Source organism: Vicia villosa, linkage group LG2 (genome assembly GCF_029867415.1).
Source record: "Vicia villosa cultivar HV-30 ecotype Madison, WI linkage group LG2, Vvil1.0, whole genome shotgun sequence".
Lineage (NCBI taxonomy): Eukaryota > Viridiplantae > Streptophyta > Magnoliopsida > Fabales > Fabaceae > Vicia > Vicia villosa.
Window position 1 is genome coordinate 108,314,166 of NC_081181.1, and position 16,121 is coordinate 108,330,286.

The 16,121-nt window shown below is 36.7% G+C and overlaps 2 protein-coding genes across 2 annotated transcripts; one reads left to right on the forward strand and one right to left on the reverse strand.

Moving 5' to 3' along the window:
* Positions 1-3,638: 3,638 nt before the first annotated feature.
* Positions 3,639-6,778, reverse strand: LOC131646595 (uncharacterized). Its single transcript, XM_058916599.1, has 2 exons — positions 5,717-6,778; positions 3,639-4,729 (listed from the first exon to the last, which is right to left on the reverse strand). The coding sequence occupies exons 1-2, from the start codon at positions 6,245-6,247 to the stop codon at positions 3,962-3,964; spliced, it is 1,299 nt and encodes a 432-aa protein (XP_058772582.1). The 5' UTR covers positions 6,248-6,778; the 3' UTR covers positions 3,639-3,961.
* Positions 6,779-10,910: 4,132 nt separating this feature from the next.
* LOC131649772 (uncharacterized) lies at positions 10,911-14,305 on the forward strand. The gene is made up of 3 exons (XM_058919529.1): positions 10,911-12,428; positions 12,519-13,613; positions 13,685-14,305. The coding sequence occupies exons 1-3, from the start codon at positions 10,911-10,913 to the stop codon at positions 14,303-14,305; spliced, it is 3,234 nt and encodes a 1,077-aa protein (XP_058775512.1).
* The last annotated feature ends 1,816 nt before the right edge of the window (positions 14,306-16,121 follow it).

Sequence of the window (16,121 nt, forward strand, 5' to 3'; positions counted from 1 at the left end):
TATATATATATATATATATATATATATATATATATATATATATATATATATATATATATATATATATATATATATAGCTATCAAAGAGTTTTTCAATTCTATTGAGAGAATTATAGGCACCGATTTATTATCTCTTTTAAAAAAAATTATTTTATTTTTATTATATATTGAGAACCAATATATGTATCAATCTTTCTTTCTGTCTTCATATTTATTTTTGCATATAATTTTTATTTAAATACCGTATTTAATTTTCTATATAAAATAAACTATCTAAAACAAATGATAGTACGACGCCGGTACCCATGCGAAGGCACGGGTATCTCGCTAGTTCCTCAAAATGTAACCAACATAAACACAAGGAAATAGTAGTGCTTTGCCATTATAAGATGATCCTTTTTCAAATACTATTTAATGCACTACCTAACATAAGATGATTCTCATTTCAACATTGGAAAAAAAAGCAATCTTTATTTCAAACAAAATTCATGATCATAAGCATAACAATTACTGTCAGCATTCCCTAACTCAAAAGCACATGAACTCGTGACAGAAAGCAGTGCTTAAACAAACTATAGATAGCAACAAATAGTAGCAGGTAGCCTAAACAAACTCTACCTCTAAGGAACAATTAAGTTGCACTGCCTCAAAAAATTGAAGTTAAAGCCATCAGGACCTGGGAGAAGGATGTTCTTAATTTCGTATCTGAGTTCCATTGCAAGGCAAACCTTCCAAAGGCGGTTTCTGCTTCTTTTATTGCATTAATCCCTAAGTGTGATAATCCTCAGTGGCTGCATGATTACCGGCCTATTAGTTTGGTGTCTAGTTTGTATAAGATTCTGGCCAAACTAATGGCAAACAGGCTGAAAAAATGTATTGGGAAGCTTATTTCAGGATATCAGACGGCTTTCGTTCCAGGCAGGCAGATTCAGGATGGGGTGTTAGTGCTGAACGAGGTTATTGATTTGGCAACACGAACCGGACAGGAGTGTTGTATTCTTAAGGTGGATTTTGCAAAGGCCTACGATAACGTGTCATGGGATTTTCTTTTCTACGTGATGAGGAGGAATGGCTTCGGTGAGAAGTGGATTGGTTGGGTTAAGGCCAGCATCTGTAACTGTTCCATGTCTGTGCTAGTAAATGGTAGCGCTACTTCGGAGTTCCCAATGGGTAAAGGTCTTAGGCAGGGAGATCCGTTATCTCCGTTTCTTTTCACTCTAGTTGCGGAAGGTCTAGCGAAAATGATGGATAAGGCTGTTCCGTTGGGGCACTTTAAAGGTTTTAAATTCAATGAAGAGACAAGTTTTCATCTTCTTCAGTTTGCAGATGACACAGTGGTTATAGGGGAAGGTTCGTGGAGTAATATTAGAAGTATTAAAGTTGTACTGAGAGGCTTTGAGTTGGCGTCGGGTTTGTACGTCAATCTAAGAAAAAGTAATTTGTACGGTGTTAATTTGAAGGAAGATTTCCTACAGGCAGCGTCTTCTTCCTTGTGTTGTTCTAGGGGCAACGTTCCTTTCAACTTTCTAGGAATCCCGGTGGGGGCAAAACATAGAACGAAGGCTGTATGGGCGCCGGTGATTAAGAAGATGAAATCTAGGCTGTGTTTGTGGAAGAGCAAATTTTTATCGGTGGGAGGAAGGGTGACTCTTATCAACTCTGTGTTAAATTAAATCCCATTTTTTACTTATCTTTCTTTAAAATTCCTAAGGGAGTGCTGAAGGAACTTATTCGTATTCAGAGAGAGTTTTTGTGGGGTGGTGGGGTGGAGAAGGCAGGAATAGCGTGGGTCGGTTGGGATGAAATTTGTAAGAGCAAAAAAGAGGGTGGGTTAGGTGTGAGGTGTTTGTTGAAGGCAAATGAGTCGTTGTTATGCAAATGGAAATGGCGATTTTTAGTTGAGGAGGACGTAATATGGCGGAAGTTGCTGGTTCATAGATATGGTGCTTTGGAGTCATGCGTTTTCAGGGGGGCGAGTTTATCCAACATCAAAAAATCTTCTCTTTGGTGGCGAGATGTTATGTCTGTGGGTTCTGTTTTGTCAACCAATGCGAATTGGTTTCTGGATTCAATTTTTTGCAGGATTGGCAGTGGAACAAGGGTGCTATTTTGGAGAACTAGATGGCTTGGCGGACAAGCAGAGCTTTTCCTTATCTCTTCGAATAGGTTGTGGGAAAAGAGGCTCTGGTTAGTGAAATGGGAAGTTTGGTGAACTCTAGTTGGGTGTGGGATCTTTTAGAGTCACCGGAAAATTTGGTTGGCGCGGCTGTGGAGCAGTTAGAGGAATTGATTGACATTTTGAGGACTATCAATATCAGACCCAAATCGAAGGATTCTTTCGTTTGGTTCCCTCAAGGGGAAGCGGCGTATTCCGTCAGTGGTGGTTACTCGGTGTTAAGGAGCAATGGTTATATTCCGTCTTTAAATCCTTTGGAGCTATTAGCGGTTAACCAAATTTGGAAAACCCAAGTTCCGTCGAAAATTCAGGTGTTTGGATGGAGATGTATCAAAGACGGAATTGCTACAAGGGATCAATTGTTAAAAAGGGTTATTTTGTTAAATTCTGAATCAAATGTGTGTGTTCTATGCAATGGGAATGGAGAGTCGTTGCTGCATTTGTTGATTCAGTGTCCTTTCGCTGTTGAGGTGTGGAAGCTTGTTTGTATGTGGACTGGTATAGAGTTGTTTCATTCTGATTCTTTAGCAGCTCATTTGTTTTGTTTTTCTGAGTCCATTGGCGATAGAGTTCCAGTAAAAAAGAGGTTGCTCTTGTGATTGGTTTGTTGTTGGTCAATCTGGTGTAAGCGCAATGCGGTAATTTTCAAGAACGAGGACGCGGTGGGCGCAGAAGTGTTTGAGCAATTAAGGTTATATTCATGGCAGAGGCTGTTTATAGGAACTAAGACAAATGGTCCTTTTAATTTTTATTTTTGGTGTCATAATCTGCTGGATTCTATGCTTTTGTAACAGCTGTGTATTGCTTGTATTTCGAGCGGGCGAGTACCCCTTGTACTCTGGTTTTGTGTTTTGAATGATAATTCTATTTCATTGTTTATAAAAAAAAAAAAAATTGCACTGCATAGAATCACAATTAAATGTGGTTGTTGCAGCCTCATTCGATCCTAGAGACATCCAAATCTTGATGCCACGGCCGAGATCACCGCTTGAGACATGTTTCTAATACCTTGATCCTTCTCACTAAGCCGGAATCATGGTACTTTTATTAGGCTAATGGTTTGGTTTCATTGATCTTTGAAAATTAAAAATCAGTACCTGCCTTCCAAGATTTCACTTTAACCAATCTATGTAATGACTAATTTTTGTTGTGTTGGTAATAAAAGTGTTTTGGACTATGATGTGCTTAACTTGGAAGTTCCAATTGGACCACTTATAAATGCTGGAATTAAGGTCCGAATCTAAAGGTAGCTAGAAGCCAAAAGCTTAAACTTTTTCTTCTAATTATGATTTACTCTGTTGCTTAAACTTAAGGAGGGTCATGCATGTTTACTCTGTTAGTCGGTTGAACTACAGTTCATAAAGAGATTGGAGATTTTTCCTAGTCACAACAATAACAGTATAGGTATAAGTAGAGATTTACTTTGCTCTAATTGATTGATCTCATCAAGCTCCTCATCAGAAAGTTTAGGCTAGACAGATACAACACAATTTTTGTTGCTTTAAAGCCTAATCTAAATGTATTACATCTAGGATAATTATGGTTGCCATATTACAGTGGAAGCTTGGAGCAAGGAAAATGTGCATTGTTCTTTTTTATCAACTAAAAGTAAATGCTACAAAACTTGGGATTTTCGAAAAACTAGATTTTGACTAAGATACTGTGTCTAAAACTTTATATGAAACAACTACTAGATTTTGACTAAGATACGGTGTCTAAAACTTTATATGAAACAACTATACATGTAATTTTTTAGTTAGTTTCGGTCAACTAGCCCGAGAAAACCTATTGACTATCACATTCACCTCCAACGTCATCATCATTGTCCTCATCAGAACTACAAGTGTTGTCCATGATATTGACCTGCGATTGTTGAAACTTGTTGATAGCATCTCTAGCTTCAGACATCAATGCAACTTTTGCAGCTTTAACATCCTTTTTCTGATTGTTGTTTCTTTCTCCAACTATGGAAATTTTGGTCCGTTTGGATGCTGCTCTTCTCTTTAGTTCCCTAAATCTTAATTGATTGACGAATTTTTCATGCTGCACCTTGTTCTTTACTTTCTTCAGCACAGGTGGACTAGCAAGATCTTGAACACCTGATGAGCCACTAAATATAGAAAGACACTTCTTGTGATTTGAAAATGATGACGATGATGATGATCGATCAGTGAAATTTTGTAAAAACCCTTGATTTTCCTTTTGCTGCTTTGGAGTACAAAGTGCTTGACTAGGCTGAAAATCATTAATAGAAAAATCAATGTTGGGTTCAAGAGCAGAAAATATGTCTCCTTTATGCACTTGATCTACTTTAAGATGGCGCTGTAACAGATTCTCAATAGACTTCTGGGTAACAATGTTTTTTGGTTTGAGAATATTTGATTTAGCAACCTTCTTTTCAGTAGGTTTGAGAAGTTTACTTGCAGATAGTGAGAATTGATGAAGAGGTGAAGAGTTAATTGTCTTTGTCCTTGATCTAGGCGGACATTGAGGTGGTGTTTGGAAGTCATGGTGAACCCTGTCGAAACAATCTTGTTTAGACTTCCCAGGTACCTGCAACCGATTTTGTACAGCAAATTCAGTTACCAAAATAATTCAGCACATGTACGCTTATCTGGCAATCAATTAACTATAAAATTATAATTCTACATTTTTCTTTGTAATGGTTACAAATAACAATCATGAACCAGTTATCGTAAAGGCACAAGTAAAAGCTATTAAATTAAGATGTGTGAATGGTTACATGCAAGCTTGATGCCTGAATAATGCAAATGCTCACCGCCATCACTTGTTCATGGAATTTCTAATATCACATCATAGATAAACAGTTCTAAAGAAGATATTAGAGAGATGTGAAAGATTTAGCAAATATACAGCAAAAAAACTATTTCCAACAACACCATACTAAAAATAGTTTACATCCCCAAATTATGGCAGCCAATACTTCAAGCCAATAGCCATACATGTTTGGCCAAGAAAATTACAGTCCTTATCTGCACTATACTCATACTGGAACTTCTACAGGATTATACATTATGTTACGACTAGCGTCTAGAAAATACATGGATAATACATTGTAATTAGATCCAATAGTTCTGCAGCTATGGCATACAGTGGTCGTAAAGCCCTGCTGCAAGCTGCAATGCATTATTTACCATTGTGTGCAGCATTGCAGTCGTTGCGCTGTTTTCAAATGACATTTCAAGCGATGTATTCGTTTCAACATCAAAACTAAGGCATAGGAAAAGGCAGTGACGAACGAAAGTCAACATCATCTTTGAGTTCTTTTGTTTGAGCAAATGGTGAATCATCCAGAAATTTTAAATCTCACAATTGGAGACTAATCCGCCCTGAGATTTAGACATCATTCCAGTTTTTACTCTCCTGACAGGACCCTTCTAAACACACTAACTAGTTTGAACCTAGGAAACATTATTCAGCTTTCATATTCTTACATGGATAGTTAATTTTTCTGTTACTTAAAATCAATTTTTCTGCTAAAAGTGCAATCTTTCATAGAGATAATGAGAGAAAGCATACCAGTCTAGAAACATTCTTCCAGAAATGGGGACTAGGTTTTGCAGTAAAGTAAGCTGTTTGCAGAGCCAATTCTTGTTCCTTAGTCCACCCTTCAGCAATTTCACCGCCACCTAGCTTTCTTTTCCCTTTCACTCCACCTTCAACTTGCTCCCTTTCATCCACACAGTGCATTCTATTCCCATTTGCACCAAATTCAGCCTCAATTCCCTCATTACCACTACGTGCTTTCCTTTTTCCTCGCTTCACTGTCGAATCACCCGAACGAAATTCGCTCAGTTGAACATCGATTTTCTCCTCATTTCGAGTTTTATGATTGGAAACTCTAGCAGATCGTTTAAGAGAGGGAACTTTATCCTTTGGCTTGGTTGGTTTCGTTGCCCTAACGGTGGGGGTTCTTGATTGGATAGAAGGTTTTTTTGGGGATTTAGGATTGGGAGTGGTGGGGTTGTTGTTCTCGTGGAGGAGAATGAGCCTCTGTGATCTTCGCGGTGAGGATGGTGAGTACGCTACGGTGGGTTTTCTGTTTGGCATTTCCACAAACAGTTGGCGGGTTCAATTCTACAGAGGTTGGTTGTTTTTTAGAGGGAAAATCGTGAATTCAAACTTGTGAGAAGAGAAAGTTGCTACTACTAGCTAAGAACTAAGAACTAAGAACGAAGATACCGAATCCTTAATCCACATTACAAAAACCTCACAGTACTTACTGAGTTATGAAAGCTTCAGAATGTGTTGTTGTTGATGCCATTCGAAAAAGAAAAAAAAAAAAAGTGTTGGTGATGGTGATGGTGGCGTTGTGATGTGTTAACTGTTAACGATCTCTCTGTGATGTAATGCAGTAACTACAGTAGTTTTCATCTACAGTTAGCTTCGGTGCAGTGCAAACTTATCAACTGATGATTTTATTGGTATGATTTTATGGACGGATTAGATTGAATCGTGGGTATTGTGCCGAATTCAATGTGCATGCTTTTGATGGGGCAAGTTGCTCGTGAGTGCGCATGATTTGTTTCGAACGGATGTCTAAGATTTTTTTTCGTTTTCTGCTAAATTTGCAGAAGGGAGTATTTCCGCACCAAAAATGAAAAAAAAAATATTGTATGATTTCTTTTTCCTTTTTGTATGATTTTATTCAAAACTCACTCTATCATTATTATTCACACTAGTAAGATACCCGTGCGGACGCATGGGTAAATTTATTTAATATTGTATGAAATTAATTAGATACATATAAATTTTTAATAAATGATTTAATTACAAATGAAAAATATTATATAAATTTAATTATATAAAAAAAGAATCTGGAAGATGAAGATAAAAAAATGAAATTTTAACATTTAAAATTAAAAATTATCTCTCAATTTATAGTAATTATTGATTAAAATAAAATAGATACTTTGTTGATAATGACCCGTGAAATAAAAAATTTATTTGATCTGATATAAAATATATTTAAATACAATTGTAAAATGAACCATAATCATATGAATTTAATTGTATTAAATAATCTTTAAAAAAATCGTGAAATGAAGAAAAGAATTTTTTTTTAAAAATAAGAATATTATCTCTCTAATAAAAATAATGATTGATTAAAATAAAATAAGTATTATGTTGACAGTGACCCGTGATATTACAATATTTTTAATTTTATTAAAATTAAAAAATAAATTATTTTTCAGAGTTGATACATAAATAGAGAAAAAAATTAAAATGAAAGTAAGAAAGTGTGGGAAGAAAATTTGAGAGAAATTTGAAATTTTAATTAAGAAAGAGAAAGTGTGTAATCATCGATTAAAATAAATTAAATATTGTATTGATAGTGACCCGTGAGATAAATAAATATTTAATTTTATTAAAGTTAAAAAATATATATTATTAATAATTTTTGTGATTAAATGAAAAAAAATTAAAATGAAAGTAAGAAAGTGTGGGAAAATGAAATGTTAAAGAAATTTGAAAATTTAAGTAAGAGAGAGAAGAAGTGTGTTGGGGAGAAAAAGTTAGTTATTGAAAAGTTAAAAAGTTGGACCAATGAGAGGCCGACAATTGGCGCTTGGTTATTGAAAGGATGAAAAGTGATATGTGATTTTGTTAGTTACCAAATTGCCCTTTTTTATTTGTAAAGAAATTTTTATCTAAGGGTATAATAGTCAGATTGGTCAATCTTTTATTAATTGTTTGTATTTGTTTGTATAGTAGATTTGGATTTGGACCCTTACACGTCCATCCCGCATAATCACACCGAGGTAGCCTCCTTATTCGATCATATCTCCTCATTCGATCATATCTCCTCTAGTTTAAATCTTAACTGCTTTGACAGATACGCTAAGATGGAAGCAACTTTAAATTTCGTTCTCTAAGAGTCTTTAAAATCATCCAAATCAATATACTCCATCCATTCATATTTATAAGCAAATTTTAACTTTTTAGATTCATTAAATAATTGATGTATCTAACCTATATATAGTCTAAATACATCATTTATTCAATGACCTAAAAAGTCAAAATTTACTTATAAATAGGAATGGAGGGAGTAGTATTCCATCCTCGTCATAGACACAGCTGGTGGAGATTCGTCCAAGCACGAAGAATCTTCATTGTAAGGTTATCTTGAATCAACATCACTAGATGAGAAGCGAAAATGTGACAGACCAATCATAGGGTTATAAGACCGTGAGAAGGTGGATAAAACTCCAAATGTGATACTTTTATTGATCATTACTGCTACCATCATTAATCACTATGTCTAAGGGATTTTTGTCGATGACGGAAGTTCATGCAATATCATATACCTCATAATTTCCACACAATTGGGCAAAAAAGTAAGATATGAAGCCATGAGAAGGCCAGATCCTTCTAGCATTCAATGATTCTTTTACTCATCAATGTGGACATGTGTACTAACCAGTCTCCTTGGGAGAAGGGAGAAACAATAGGACAATAAACGTTGATTTCTTTATGATTCCTTGTGAAAGCGTCTACAACGACATCCTCGACTGATCATTCATGGCGGCTCTAGACGTTGTTGCCTCCCCCGTCCACCTGAACATAAAGTACCAGAATTATTTTGGAATAAAAGTTATAGTCAAAGTCGACCTATGTGGGGCACGACAGATACATGAAGCAATACTGAAGAATCCTCTATAAGCGGCCTTCGTCCCTGAAGATAGAAATGTGAAAGCTAGTGGAGCACCGAGTGTAGTCGTCCTCGACTTGCGCAAATACAAACCCTTACCAGGACACGAGATAGGCCCCTCGTCCTGTATCAAGATGAAAGTCTTGAGGCTAATTCTGGATAGGGAATTCGAGGTCGTTCAATTAGACAAAAAATCAATGAGATCAGTGAATATAGGAGTTGACTTACCTGTTGAAGTCAAGAAGGGGTTGAGTGAGTGTTTACGGTCCAATGTTGATCTCTTCGCCATCTCTCCCCACGAAATGTTTATATTCATTAACCATGTCTACACTTTAAAGGGGGGTTGGTGGCTATTCCTAAAAGGAAGAACAACAGAGCGCATGAATAACATAGAAAAGAATGGAAACTTGGAGGCCGTGGAGGCCGTCCACAGTAGCGACCCTCAATCCTTCTCCTAAAATCCCCCCAAACACAGAACAATTGCAGCCTTGCCTGATTCACTTCGAGGAGGCTATCCATAAGTGTTCTTCCATAACATTTGGCGCCCACCATGAGGCATTGATAAAACTTTCCCAGGCTACACAACAATATCAAAAATCTTAACCTTCAGGTTTTCTTCACGAGGATTGATCATTAACATGGAGTAACTCCGATCAGTTAAGTGAAAGTGCAATCCATTTTTCATCGTTGAAACCTTGGAGGGTCTCCACAAGGACGGTCAGCATCCACTTTACGAAATTCAGCAAGCTAGGTCATGACATAATGAAGTCAGTTTTTTCAAATGGTGGAAACTCAAACCCATGGTGTCCTAACCATAGTCACATAATTCGCCGGTTTCATGAAGAACCGCGAACCAATTCGTGAGTACCGGTTCGCGGTACTTTTGCGAATTGGTACGTGTAAATTCTCATAGAATTCACATCGTTTGAAGAACCATGCGCACCCAATAAAATTTGAACTACCATAGAAAATTTTCACTTTAATAATAATAAAGTGATAAACATAAGACCCCACCAACTCACAGCTTTTTTTCAAGCTGTACTGGAATGGAGGGCCCTACCAATTTAACGCCCTGCAAGCTTAGATGGATCACCAAACTGCAAAAGTTTTTATAACTGAACTTATATTTTGAAACTAAACAAACCAACGATGTGGGACTTGTGCCTATTTTTTAGATAATGTATAGTACTGGCTGCATATATCTATATTCTGTTAGTCATATTTCCTCCTATTTAACCATATTTTACTACATAATAATTATTTTATAACTAAATATATTAGGAATTAATTTTTTTAATTAAATAAATTGAAAACTTATTTTAATTAAATAATTTTTTATTCAGAACGTACCGATTATTCTATTTAAACGTACCGCGAACCAAAATAGCGTACCAACTTTGTATATCCCTCACGTACCTAATTCTTTGAGAGTTGCGAACCGCGTATCCGAATTCATACCACATACCGAAGCGAATTACAAATTATGTGACTATGGTCCTAACGTCCGCCGCTAATGGTTGTTACCAAAAAACCATTACAAATTGAAGGATCAACGTTGAAGTAGCAAATTCATCAATATCCATTCGATATATTTTGGGAATGCCGACCACTTTCTCGATTCGTAACGTGTCACGTGCACCGGCTTCTAGTACCATTTGAAGAAGCCGGTCTGATTTTGTCTTGTAAATGGTTCACGCCATGGATACCATTTAATAACAATGGGTTATATGAGATTCGCATGATGACGCTATTGGGGCGATTAATTGTTATTCAGATAAGTATCTTACTTGTATTCTAATGGTTTCTTATTGTTGATGTTACTTTAAGATATTGGCCATAAAAGTGCAGGGTCCCTTATTTACAGGGACTAAAAGTGCAGGGTCGCGTTGTTGTCTCCTCGTGGTCCCTCACAATCGTTGCTGTCTCCATCTTCGTGGACCCAGGTAATCGCACTTCTCCCAATTTAGAATTGTTAGGGTTTCGTATTATATTCACTTCTCTTTAGTTTATACTTTATCTGAAGTCAACCTAAAACTGTTAGTAATATGTATTGGTCAGGAAATGATTACGTTTAAAGTAGTGTTTTATATAAAAGGTTGTTTCGTGAAAGACCCAGAGATTAGATACGAAGGTGGGACTGTAATTGGGTTTAACAACCAAGACATAGATTATTGGTCGTTTTATGAAGCACGTGACTTAGTGAAAACCATTGAACCTGACTTTGATGAAAAAACTGTTAAGATGTGGTGGAAACCTGGAAATGGTAGTTTTGAAGAAGACATGTTGCCATTTAGGGATGACTCAGATGCTGCTGAGTTAGTGATGTTTGTTGTTGGAAATAACTGTGATGCTGAGATATTTTGTGAACCACAACCTGAAGAAGGTGGTAGTACCTTTATGGATAGGATTAGGGAGAAGGGGAAGGGCAAAGCAGAAAATGAGAATAATAGTGAGGATGAATCAAGTGATGAATCAGTAAGGGATGTGCATTTTGATGATAGTGAGGAGGAAAGAATGAAGGGTTTTGCTGAAGAAATGGATGATGTGGTGAATGGAAATTCTGCTGAGCATATAAATCAAGAAAATGGGGAAGCAAATCCTGGTGCAGCAAGTCAACAAGTTAACAAAATTAGTATCACAGAAGAAATGGGGAAGCAACATGTCATTGAAGATGAATACATGACAGATGAGTTGGATAGTGGGGCTGAGGATGATAGTTCTGATGAAAGGACATGTGTTATAAGGTTCAATGAGGAAGATAAACTGAGCAAGGATTATGTCTTCAAAGTAGGAATGGAATTTCGTTCATTGAGACAGTTTAAGGATGCCATACTTGAGCATAATGTGCTAAATGGAAGAGATGTGAAGTTTGAGAAGAATGATTCTAATAGATGCAGGGTTGTTTGCAAGGACAAGAAAAAGTGTAATTATACAGTATTGTGTAGTAGGGTGTTAACATCCACAACTTTTAGGATAAAGACACTATTTGCAAAACATAAGTGTGGGAGAAAGTTTTTTAACAAAAGTGCTAAGGCAGAATGGGTTGCTAAGGTTATTGTAGATGGTTTGAAGAACAACACTAAGATGAAACTGAATGAGGTAGTTGCTGATATTAGACAAAGGTATTCCACTGAAATTCCAGGGTGCAGGGCATTTAGGGCAAGACAAATTGCAAGACAAATAGTTGAGGGGGATTCAAGCAAACAATTTAGTATGTTGTGGTCTTATGGTGCTGAGTTGAGAAGGGCTTCAGCAGGCAATACATTCAAAATCAACACTACTTCATTTGCCCCAGGATTGAAGCCTAGGTTTGAGAGGTGTTACATATCCTTTGATGGGACCAAGAAAGCATTGATAAAGGCATGCAGGCCCTTTATTGGATTGGATGGATGCCATTTGAAACACAAATATGGTGGTATTTTACTCATTGCAGTGGGCAGAGATCCAAATGACCAATATCTTCCTGTTGCTTTTGCTGTAGTTGAGAGTGAAACAAAAGACTCTTGGAGCTGGTTTATGAAGTTACTTATTGAAGATATTGGAGATGGCAGATGGTGTTTCATATCTGATCAACAGAAGGTAACATGTAGTATCTTAAAATTGATTATTATTGTTGTTTAAATGTAACATGTAGTATCTTAATATTGATTATTCATGTTGTTTGATTAGGGACTGGTGCAAGTGTTTGAAGAGGAGTATCCAGCTTATGAGCACAGATTTTGTCTAAGACATTTATATGCAAACTTCAAAAAAAAGTTTGGTGGAGGAACTTTGTACAGGGATCTCATGATGGCAGCTGCCAAGGCTACCTATTTTGAGGCACATGAAGCAAAGATGCTTATGATCAAGGAGGCCAAATTGGAAGCTTATGAGTGGTTGGAGGCAATTCCCAAGAACAAATGGTGTAAGCATGCTTTCCCTTTTTTCTCAAAGTGTGATGTGTTAATGAACAATTTGAGTGAGTCTTTTAATGCAACCATTTTATTGCAAAGGGACAAGCCAATTATTACAATGCTTGAGTGGATTAGGAATTCTTTAATGGGGAGGTTTGCAACCCTTAGAGAAAAAGTAGATGGATACAATGGTCAAATAATGTCTAAACCATTAAAGAGATTAGATAGAGAGATTAAGAAGAGTGCTAGTTGGACAACAACATATGCTGGTAGGTATTCATTTCAAGTTACCCATGTACTCTTTACTGACAGCTTTGTAGTTGACCTTGAGAAACATACATGTAGTTGTAACTTTTGGGAAATAGTTGGGATACCATGTAGACATGCAGTGGCAGCCATATATAGGAAGGTGGATGACCCAGTGAGTTATGTAAACAAGTGCTATCACAAGAGTACCTATGAGGCATGCTATAATGAAGTCATCACCCCTTTGAATGGCCAGAACAAATGGCCCAAAACAACTCAACCTGATATGTTTCCACCACTGTACAAACGTGGTGCAGGGAGGCCCAAAAAACTACGTAGGAGAGAAGCTGATGAGGTTAATCAGAATAAATGGCAGAGAACTAATACTAGTCATAGATGCAAAGTTTGTTTTGAACTAGGTCACAACAAAAGGACTTGCAAGAAAAACAAGCAAATTGTTGCCATAGGTGTCCCAACAAATGTACCAATTGAAGAGGGTCCAACAAGTGGTGTCCAAGCAAATGTGCAAAATGAAGAAGTTCCAACTAATAATGTGACAACTACTGAGGATGTGCCTACACAGGCCAGTCAAACTGCCCAAGCAAATGTGGCAGCAAAAAAAGAGGTATTCAAATTCACTTAAATGTATTGTTTACTTATCTGAATCATTCACTTAACTAATTTGTTTTCTTGCAGCATAAGGCTAAGGGCAAAGCTTCAAAAAATGCCAAGTCTAGAACAAGTGGTACAACACAACCATCAAACTCTTCACCTGTTGATAAGTATTATGAATGGGATGCTGAAACACTAGAAGCCTTGCTGGATTGGGATGATATTTTGGACATTAGGCCTTTGAGTGTGGATTCTTCACCCATCAAGAAAAAGGATGCTCAGCCAACAAAGGATAAAGAACCAGTTGTTGCTGCCAAGGATTCTGGACCATCTACTGCAACTACTGCTACAAAGGCCAGGGATGGACCCAAAATTTTCTTTGGCCCAGCTCCAAAAAAGCCAAAGAACAAACCACTCAAACAACATGTAGGTGCATCATCTGTTGGACAGGTTCCTCCTAAACCACCTACAACATCTTCAGCACAAGTGCAGCCCAAAGCAAAAAAAAGTAAAAGTGATATGGATGTGGCAAAAAGGCAAAGTGATAGACCCAGAAGCCTCAAGTCAAAGGCTATTCCAGGGCCAGGGAAAAAACCAGATGATCCATTGGTGATCGTTGAGGAGGATGAAGCAACAGAGGATTCAACAAGTGGTGTCCCCAAGATGAAGAAATGGGATGACATCTACAAAGGCTTAACTCAGTGACTCATGTTGTTTTTGTTGATTTTGGAAACTATTTTTTTGTAATCAACTGCTTTGTTTGTTATGGTGCTGCTTGTTATGGTTATTTACCATCTTTTGAGACATTTATTTTGTTTAACTCAAGTCAGCTTAATATGCTGCAAACATGTGCTAATTACAATGCATTATTATGTTATGGAATACAATTACTTATATATTCTGTGCTGTAATCAAATTAGAGGTTACTAATTATACTATGTCTTACTGTTAAATACGACAATTACAATGCATTATATATTATGGAATACACTTGCTGCTGTAAACAAAATATATGAGTCAATTTATAGGTCATTGTAGATAGGTCACTATGGAACCTCTCAAGTTAGATGTTACCCATATCCAACAGGTTTATATCATACAAATTGTAACATTGCCAACAGGATTATAGCTCACTATGGAACCTGTCAACTTAGAGGTCTTGTAGTTTTTAAAACAACAACATGAGTAACAAACAATTATTAAACCCAATCCACAACATTGCATTCAATTTCAGAAACTTCAAATTGTACATTACAGAAAACTTAAAATTGAACATTACACCTTACACAGGTTTTGCTAAATTTAAAATTGCACATGAACAAATACATTTAACCCTTAACACAAGATCCTTAACATTTACATTTTATTAACAAATACAAATTAACCATGAACAAAATTGCTAAGCAAATTGTCTTCATCTTTCCATAAAATCCCTCTGCCTTCTGTTGGATCTGCAATTCAACATTCTTCTTCATTGCTGACTCATATAACTCCTTCAAGGCTTCAACAGATTGCATCTCTCTTGTCTTAGTTGGGTCATTTGTCCATTCTTCATTTAAACTCTCCGTTATGTTATGCCCTGGTTCCATATCATCATCCCATTCGAAGAGGTTGCACGTTTCATCGCTTTGCCAAAAGGGACACCTCCAGAAAAGTCTTCCTCGATTACGGCCGTTCTTGCAGCGATACGATGTCATACGAACATTGCAGGCACACATTCTCCATCTACGATTGCTCACACTTGTTGAATGAACTGCTGAAATCGAGTTGCCTCTATTTGAAGAAGACGCCATGGATTTCACGCGAAGCTGAAGAAGACGAAGCAGAAAGATGAAGAAGAATATTGCTTGGAACAATGAAGAAGGAAGAAGACGATAAATGGGTGAGAGGGGAGAATAAGGCAATGAGAGGGAACAATTAGGGTTTTCTGAATAATTATAATGGGACTCCAACGTGTCAAATGAAAACATACAGCTGGCCAGCCACGTCACCCTCCGTTAGTGAAAACTAACGGGAGGGACAACATTACGTGACGCCAAATTTTATAGGGACCATTTTTCTAAGAAAATTTTTACAGGGACTAAAAGTGCAGGGTCGCGTTTTTGTAGGGACCCCTGGCATAATTAACCCAATTTTTTAGCAAAAGTCCCTCATGTTGATGGTCGTTTTGAAACTCACAAATATCGGCCGCCATTAAAAGATAAGTTTAATGTTTTGTATTGTGCTTTTGTCTAAATAACGCCACTTTAGAAGAAATAGTTAAGCGGAAGTTAAGTCACAAACTATATTCACCGTGTCACTTTCAGTGCGTAATACTTTTATTCATAAGCAATATACTATGAATATAATGCTCAGTAATTTAATCGGGCTTATAAAGTTGATGATATGGTTCTGGGTGATTTCATTGGGAACTCATGTTATTTCCGAATTCTCATTCAAAATGTTGTTTCCTATATATCTTGTTCATCAAAGAATGCAATTTGGAACAGAGTTTGAAAAGCCGATAAGGTTTCGCCGCGGT